The sequence below is a fragment of the Sprattus sprattus genome, assembly GCF_963457725.1.
Source record: "Sprattus sprattus genome assembly, chromosome: 18".
In the NCBI taxonomy this organism is placed as follows: domain Eukaryota; kingdom Metazoa; phylum Chordata; class Actinopteri; order Clupeiformes; family Clupeidae; genus Sprattus; species Sprattus sprattus.
Window position 1 is genome coordinate 15899353 of NC_137916.1, and position 9603 is coordinate 15908955.

General features: G+C 40.0%; 1 protein-coding gene across 1 annotated transcript; it reads right to left on the reverse strand.

The window, feature by feature from the left end:
* Window positions 1-5524: 5524 nt before the first annotated feature.
* Window positions 5525-6682, reverse strand: trh (thyrotropin-releasing hormone; the record flags this gene model as incomplete). Its single annotated transcript, XM_080857068.1, has 2 exons — window positions 5525-6108; window positions 6493-6682. 2 exons carry the CDS (start codon window positions 6680-6682, stop codon window positions 5525-5527), a joined length of 774 nt encoding a protein of 257 aa, XP_080713194.1.
* Between the last annotated feature and the right edge of the window lie 2921 nt (window positions 6683-9603).

Below are 9603 nucleotides of genomic sequence, written 5' to 3' on the forward strand. Positions count from 1 at the left end.
CCAGTGTCCAGATCACAGCACAGACTGAGCAAGTTGATGACTAATTCTATAGTATACTGATGCATTCAGTATTTTTTTTAAAGCAGCTTTGTCCCATTCTGCTAACCTCAACCCTTAAAAGAGTAAGAAGTAAATCAGATACATTTTTTTTTTTTTTTAAAGTAGAAAAAAATAGCAAAGGGAAACAATGCAGCAAGACTTCTCCTTGTCAGTAGCAAGTACAATGTCTTTTGATAAAATGCTCTTTTAGTTTCACTGTATAGTTTCAGATGTTGCAGCTTTGGGACAACTCACAGCTGGAAATGACTCTGATATCCTGATGAACAACTGATTCCGGATGCCTTTATAAACAGATAAAATGTCACTTTATGTGAAAGGTACAAGCATGGGTACCAGATAGACTCTCAAATGGCTCCAGCCCTGATCTAGAGATGAAACCTTGGGTAACATTAGAAAACTTTGATGAACTGGAGCCCAGTTGTGCTTGAGGTTAAGTAAACAGTACAGGGGAAACAGCTACTTATTTGTATTTCATTTATGTGTTTATTTGAAAAGGGACAGTGTACATTTCCCAGAAAAATGTAAATGCATTGTCCCTTGGCATGGCATGACAGAGAGATACCGAAACCGAAATAAAAGGTACATGGTAAACAACAGTGTGAAAACAGTGCAGTTAAGATAACAAATGGTAAAAACCAGACAGACAAGGTTTTAGACATCAAAATGATTTACGGTGTGAGTAATGCAGTGGCCTAATTATGGTTCCATTTTCTTAAATTTGTTTTTTAACACTGAAATACTGGCGCACTCCCTCACATCAGTTGAGAGGGTATTCAAGTAATTAGAGGCGCCTACTGAGAAGACTGTCTGTCCAAACGAACTTTGTCTATACTGTACAGTCTCCCCTGGTGACTGCCCTAGTTGCCAAGCCATTGCCATCCTTTAGCTTTATAAACCCATTTAATGGTGGAGGTGCCAGCCCATGTAATATTTAAAAAATTAGACAGGCATCCAAAAACTGTGAGAAACTGTAAAATTTCAATAAGTTATACTTTGTTGTTATATGGCAGTGGTGATAGCTGATTCTGGTTTCTGGTCTAGGTTTTTAAGGTCTGCTAGTTGAGGGTCTGCAGCAGTTAGTTTAGTGGCAGCCTGTTCTTTGGTTTTTGCATGTGTACAAAGAACAGTGTCATCTGCATACATTTGAACATTAATAGATATACACACTGATGGTATATCATTAATGTACATGATAAACAGGATCGGCCCCAATACTGACCCCTGGGGTACACCAATATTATCACTGAGGTATGGAGAAAAGCTACTTCCAAAGTGTACACTTTGAGTCCTATCGGCCAAATATGACTTCATCCATTCTACCAACAAGGGGGGTTAGAAAATGTGCTTTTGCTTTGATCACAATATAGCCCTATGGGTGGGGTGATTAGGTTTTTTTTTATTCTACCTACCTGACAGGAGGACAGACACGGGCAGAGCCATACATCTTTGCTCACAAATGAAGGAATAATCTCTCACACTCATCAGGGTGTAATATTCTCACTGAAGTCATCGCTGGTTTATAGCAGGAAGTAAGGGCTAATTTTGCCATGGATTAAGACATTATGGACACACAACAATGACCTAGGCTTAGGCTTAGTATGACAGTATTATGACAGTATATTTAGGGCAACTGTCCCAAATGCACTGTGAAACAAGCCACGTTTGAAAATAAACTATATAACTTATGTTATGGTAGTTTAAAGGACTGTTCCAGCAAAACATGATTTGGTTCTCATTTTGCCGCAGTTTTAGGTTAATAAACTCAGCTGTTTGTTTTTGTTTCTTTCTATTTCAGATCACTCAGATGCTAGCTCTCTAACTTGCTATCACTGAACCCAATGACATAGACAAATGCTTTCCAGGTAGCTAAATCATTATGTGTGCCAACAGTAACCTACTCTGGTTTTACACGCTCTTGTTAAAAGAATGAAACTTAGCCTACCTAACAATGAAAGATAGACTCTTCAATCCTATGTCTCTGTCATACTGTTTCTCAGGTATGTCTTTAAACATTTCAAGCACTGTTGATTGACCTTTCAAATCAGTCGAGACAGACATCACAGAACTTTGTATTGTGAATGTTTGGTAACATGTTCACTCTGTAGATGGTCGTAAGTGTACCTAAAAGTTGTTTGTTTGACTTTATTTGCTTAGATTTTTTAAAAGTTACCCAGAAATAGACACTGTACAATGTAAAAACCCTATTATTGTAACTGAAAAATACGTCTGAGAGGATTTGCGAGGTGTCTGAGCACACCTACCTAATGTTAACATGCTACTAACCACCTCCTCCGTTGGATCAACGCGTTGCAACGCAACCAAGCCAAAATATACTTCTACGACTCCGTTTTTCCGTGGTCACGCAGTTGCCTTGACGGACTTGTTTTCATTTATGGTTTTCCGATGGTTGTGGGTGTTGAAAAGCATTTTCTTTTTAAAAAGATGGCGGCGGACCAAACTCCGTAGATGGTCGTATTTGTCAGTAAAAGTAGTTTTTTTAAAAGTTTTTTTGCTTTTTTTAACTGAAAAATACCTCTGAGGGGATTTGCCAAGTGTCTAAGCCAGCTATCTAATGTTCGCATACTACTATCCACGAGGTAAACAGCGATGTATTGATGGAAAGACGGAGACGGATAGTTACCAAATTTGGGAGGTGCACGTCAGGCCACAGAGAGGTGCTCACCGGAGGGGGCTAAGGTTCCTCGGGCAACTGCCCGTTTGCCCGCCTCGACTGAAGTTGCCCCTCCGAAGGAAATATATACAGTATATTTTTTAAATAGTATTAGGGCTGCAGAACTTCATGTAGTCCTATAGAAAATAATCGTGAATAAGTGTCCAGGGGGAGGGGGCGTGGCGGCGGCGGTTAGTGATCGACCCAGACAATTTCAGAGTTTCAAGTGATATAGGCAGAATATGCGTCCAGGGGGAGGGGGCGTGGCGGCGGCGGTGACAAAAATGAACGTGTTGCCCCTTTTTCCAGGGCAGAGCAATGGCTCTTCAAATTTCCTGTGCACGTCCCTGGTACTCGGAGAGGGTATGCCACGAGGGAGAGGGCTCTCCGTGTCTCTGTCAACGGAAAACCATAAATCTTCCTTTAGGCTCCACCACATTTAATTAAAGCACCTTTTGATATATTTTTTGTATTTGAAACATTTTGACATTAATTCAAATTATTTTCAGGTCATTAAAGTTCGCCTCCACCGATTATAGATGAAGTTCACTACTGTATTCAACATGCTACTAATCAAAACAAAACCTTCATCACCTCCATCCCTTTTAATAAAACACTCTGATTTTCGGATTTTAACAGTCTCTTGAATGCATTTTGCATGCATACCTTTGCATGCCTGATCCAGTTTAACCACATCACCAGATTTTAATTTCCTTCTCTGACAAAAAGGCAAACCATTGTGTCTTTTGGCTATGCCACAAAAGGAGAAGACGAAAAACAGGGTTTCGAAATATTCTCACATACTTCAAACCCCTACAAACTCAAACGTAGGATAAAGGCATGTTGAAAGGCATGGTGCATTATGACTTAGTCACCTCTTTGACCATCTACATGGATCAAATCTATCTTTTATTAGACTTAGACAATACTTTCCAGGAAAAGACCTGCATTCATAATGCTGTTTTCAATCCCTATTTTGAGTTTCCTTTATCAGTCTACTAATTAACCACGGGAAGTGTATTATCTTTTCGTCTGTCTTTATAACTTTCCATGATTTTGGCTACCCTACCTGTTATGGAATGGACGTTTATCACATACTCTGTAGGATTTGATTAAACTAAATGAGGAATGTCTTTAAAACGAAACTGGTCTCTTTTTTACTTAAAAATGATAGACTGCCTCCATGGTCGGGAATTTAGGAAAAGCCGGTTAACATTGACTTTTATCACTGTGGGGACTTCTTAGCTACAAAATGAAAATCTAAATTAAATCTGCTACTCAAACATGGCAAAGAGCGGAATAGTGCTGAACGCTTGGTATCATCCTTTTAGGAGTGAATTTGAATGTGGATAATGTATAAAGAAAGAGGTTTAGCTAGTAACCTGATAACATGGTTTCATAGGCTATATATTTTGGATCGTTTAAACAACTTATATTTATAAAACTGAATAATGCATACAGTGCAGACCAGATGCAGTCCAAAAGCTTTCCGAAGAGTCCTTTCCACCTCTGTTAATGAGTAAGAGTGTTCACGCAACTGAATATGCTATTATGTTCAGTGGCCACATTTTCATGTGTATGGTATAATGAGATATCTTCCCATGGTAGCTTGTTAATTGGCCGTGCATGTCATACACATCCTTGCGCCCCCTTACTTTTTTCGACGTTTGATAAGAGAGCAGTAAAAGGTGGGTCGATGTAACTCGAGTATTTACTCTAATAGTTTTTTTTATTTGTCCAATGAACCTTGATTCCAAGTAATGTCTAACTGTTCGCTGACGACACATAGCTAACTCGGTGAAACTTTTGATTGATCCAATGGGGCGCGTGTTTAGCATTGATGAAACTGTTGTAATTAAGTGAAGGATTGGCTCCCATGATACCTTCCAGGTATTGAAAGGCATCTTAATTGCCGGTTACGTATTGATCCGTCTTCATTGTCTACGGCGCTCAAATAGGCTACTCACCAATCCAATGTTTCTCAAAGTGCATGACGATATAAAGGTGAAATCCCCCCCCACCTCACTGTCTCTAAATACTTAATTATCCCATATTGAAACCTAAAAAGACAAAAGTTAGCAAGTGAGTATTTAACTCAGTTTTTCGCGTGTCAGTATAGGCTTAAAGCATTTAATTTCAAAACGTGTAGGCTACGTAGCCTACCCTTATTTCGTGAAGGAGAGGGGCATATCAATCTCTGCTGCATTCCGTCTAAGCATTTACAACTCAACCAGATTTCGTGTGCAAAGTAAAAATCGACCCGTTTTGTTTGCATGGGACATCACTTGTATTTCACACAAAAGTATGAAGACAGTTTGAGCCGATGAAAGCTCAACATGCAACATGTGGCAGAGACGAATGGCAACGAAATAAACTCCTGTATTTGTGTGGCAGCAACCCATAGCAACTGGCAGAGTTAGAAAACATTTAGGATACCTACTTATGAAAACATTCCCACCATTGAAATCCGACGTGATCTCACGGACTAACCTACTCCAGACAGTTCAATAATTCACAAATATAAATAGCCTGTTATGGTGTCTGCTAGCTGCACTCACAAAAACGCATTGAGTAGCTTAACTGGCCCTTACCCTAAATGGGATCAAAGTGTTCTTTGAATTATGACTCCAAAGATAATTTCCAGAAAAGTAACATTTCAAAAATATATCATATATCGTGTGCCACTTCATAAATAATGCGCATGATTAACAATTATTAAATAATCTTTATTGGTATAGCTCTTTGTTACTTCTTTACACTCTATTCACGCGTTCCATCATTCAATACTCTACTTCATTCCTGTTCCGTTACATCATCTTCTATTGCCAGCCTTTTCCCTGGATGCTGTCTCTTCTCCTCAAGGCGAGGTTTGGACACGTTATCTAGCAGCCCCAACAGTAGACTGGCTTTACTGCAGGTAGCAGGGTCCTGAACGTCGCAAGGACCGCCGCTTACGCTTATATCCGGGATCGTGCCGTCTAAATACTTTTTCCCAGAATACTGAAGATTCTCCAGATCCAATAGTCCGGCAGTGTCCAGCTCACTCTCATCTATTTCGCGTCTGCCAGGATGCTGCCGCTTGTTGTACGTCATCAGGTAGCGTTTCCCCGGGTGCTGCCGTTTGGAAAGTTCGTTTAAGAGAGCACTCTGGGCGGCCGGGTTTTCAGCGAACTGATTCAAGATGAGGCGCTTCCCTGGGTGCTGCCTTCTCTGAATCTCTAGCGATTCGTCCGAGGCATCCTCTCGCTTCCCTGGATGCTGTCTTTTCTGCACATCTGTGTAGTCTTCGTAGTCGTCGTCTTCGCGCTTTCCTGGATGTTGACGTTTCCCTGGATGCTGTCGCTTCTCCAGCCAGTTAAGTTGGGGTGACGACAGATCTGAGACACAAAATATGGAAATACAAAGGTGTTTCAAAACGTTTTGTGATAAACCAAACCAAAATTATGGTTCTCGATGTGCAATAAAGGGCAATAAATATCCTAGATTTTATATAGAAAGATTTAAATATCATGTTTGAATGTAGGCGAAAAAGTGTCACCTCAATGAGGTTCAATAATTTCTTGGTGCATATAAGTTGAATATTTCACATATCGATAGTATTTTTGCAATTTCGCTATTAAATCAAGAGACATGAGCTTAGAAAATATTTTTGATACACTTTCAAACCATCTGCATTGTTGCGCATACATGCTGTAGCATCTAGAATGTCTTACAGAGGTACGTGCAGATATTTTATTAGAAAGCGAGAAAGTGTTACTTACCATTTCCACTGTCCTCTTCCTGGATTTTCCTGATTATGGAGCGAATAAGGAGACTTTCGACACTCTGCAGGATGTCCCTAAGCGTTGGGCGCTCCTCCAGGTCCGCTTCGCTTGGGATACTTTGTGCTTGGTTTACTGTGAAGTTACACACCGCCACAGCTGCCAACAACAGGAGGTATGCCGACTTCATGGCCACCAGAAACCTTTTCTCCTCTTCTCTTAAAGACTGATTACGGGCAGATAATTTTGTTATCCTAATAAAAAAGAATAAAATCAAAGGAAAAAAGAGAAAAAACACGTTTTTGCAACTGTATGCACTGACATTTTTTGGGTTAGACTTTTGAGTTAAGTAAGTTATCTATGCATTATATCATCTTCATTTTGTTTTAAAATATCTCTTACCTTCGAAGAAGCGTTGAGGAGATTTGAAGTACACAGAAGTACACCAGTCTTTCTTTCTCGTCAATTAAGTTTCTTCTTGGCAGAACTGCTGAAGAGTGTATAGTTATATACTGCTCTGATGGGTGCTCTTATATATACTAGCTCCACACCCCCGTCATGATCTTTGCACTGGTGTGGGCGAAGGATCTCTTCGCATCTTTGATGTCACACTTTCATGAGGCGACTGTGTAGTATTTCTTACAACCTGTTGAGGGCGCCCTCTCATCCAGCCTGATACTGTAAAACTTTCATGCACGTCTTGACAATACTGACTTTTTAAGAACTAAGCTAGTGTGTATATATTTATCCATATTGCATTTTATTGGCTACTAAAATGGCTTGTTGAATGCGTGATGTAGTGAACGCTATAAATAAAGATGCAGAGATTAACAAGGCAGTTTTCTTCATGACTCTATAGACTCATTTCTTAAGTTGTTGACAGAGTACCACACTTGATTTTCCAAATTGCTAGAACGTGTTTGTGTGACTGGACTAGAGACACTGAAGAAACATTGGAGAGGACTGTCCTAAATGTCCTTGCCATGAAAAATCTGCCCAAAAGAGGGTTGTTCAAATGTTCATTTTGACCCTTCTACCGGCCTTTGGGAATTCCACACCTTACCTCATGACAGATGGCCATTTGCACAAGAAGCTGTATTCACAACTGCTTCATAATGACATTTATATGGGCAACCAGCCACAGGCTACAGAGGGAAGTCAATACCATCATTTTCATTTTCCTCAAAAGCTTTGAGGCCCAGGCGATTAAGTGATCAGTGAGTGACGGCGAGGCGCAGAGCGTGTAATAGAATCAATTGGGTCTCTAAATGTGCTGTCACGTCCAATCTTTCAACCTGTCAATAAGCATCACCTCTAAAAATACTCCTATGCTTAAAAATGTGTTCAAGAACGCTAATATGACACGAGCAATGAATGACCAAGGGGTTCATACCTGAAGTTCAGTGGGTTAAGTCTTTATAGGTAACTGCTCTTGAGTTAGGCAACTGTATGTGAAAATGTATCTGTTTGCATTTCCATGCAAACTTCAGACCAAGTAGGCCTGAATCAACCTCAGCTTTATGAAGCTCAAAACTGGAGTTTGATGCTCTAAATTGCAGTAGGCTATATAATACATGCAGCACAAGGTCATTGCATTGTACACTTAATAATGATGATAATAACAATAATAATAATAATACATCACATTTGTATGACTTAGGATTATTACTGTGATAAGTGTTGTTAAAATATGTTTTGCCCTCCTCATGTATGTAAAAGCCCTTGATGTTTTATTTTCTGGGAACCTTTGCCCAAGATCTTTCAGCAACTGAGAAGCATTTGCAACTTTCTAAATTGACATCAGTCATTTATCAGTGCACTCTTTGCTGTTTAGTAGACAGTCTTTGGCACTATGTTTGTAATTTCATATTTTCTTTTTGTTTTTCTTTAGATGAAAATACTACCTGGCGGAAAATCATATTTTCTTGTGGGTTATTACATTGTTCACGTGTTTGGAAGTTCAGTAACTAATGATTGGCTCTAGTTTTTATTCTTGTTTTATTCTGGTTTAAGCAGTATCCTCCAGCCCCACAAGCAGACTTTTGAACATGCAGTAAAACTGGCATCTAGCCTGGCATCTAGCCTGGCACCTAGCCTTGCACCGAGCCCCAACCCCTCTGCAGGCTGTAATTACATGTAAGACAAGTATAAACACCACAACATGCCTCCTACTATGCAAGACTTGAGAGAGGACACAGCTCACACAGTAACAATAATAATTAGAGGGCAGGTCTGGGTCCTGATACAAGGGACAATTCTAAATATACTTGCTTATAAGAGACAACCATACAGTTGTTCTGCCTCTCCTCCTCCTCCCACCTCTGCTGCCTCTGTCTTTATATTGTTGTTTCGAAAGTTATAATGCAGTGACTCCCCAGGGGTTACCACTGCAGTCAGTGAATCCAATCCAAGTCTGAGAGAGAATTTGGAATTGGAGAATTTTCATGTAAGGAAATTATGTTTTGTTTTAAATCACAATTTGTTTTGTTTATTCCTTGGAGTGAATGAGAGCAGTCACTGATCACAGTGAACACTGAACACTCATCACTTGCCTTTTAGAGATAGCAGTGGCAGTGCTATTGCAGCGACATTCAACAAATTATATACTTTATAAACACAGATTAAGACTGTGCAGAGGCTATTTCTGCAATCGAAAAATGATTTTGAAAGGATTTTTGCAAGCCACTTAATGAAACTAGCTAATGAAAATAAGATGACACTAAATTAATGTGTGTGTGTGTGTGTGTGTGTGTGTGTGTGTGTGTGAAATGTTGAGAGAGAGAGAGAGGGTGTGCATTTGTGTCTGTGTGTCTGTTTGGTGTGTGTTTATGTGCATCGTGATTGTGTATTTGGGGGAGTGTATGTATGTGTGAGGGTGTTGATGCAAGTGAGGAGTGATGTGCCTCTGAGAGACAGATAGACAGGATAGAAGCAGACAGTCCCAGTGTGAAACGTAAACAGAGTAGTAAAGACTGCCAGCCTGGTGTGGCGCGGAAGTCTCATCTCCGCAGACACTGACACTTCATTGACAGAGGTCACTGAGTTGACAAAGAAGTGACATCCAACGGACAGGGTGAGTGGGTAGCTGTGGACTGGTCACTCTCAATCTCT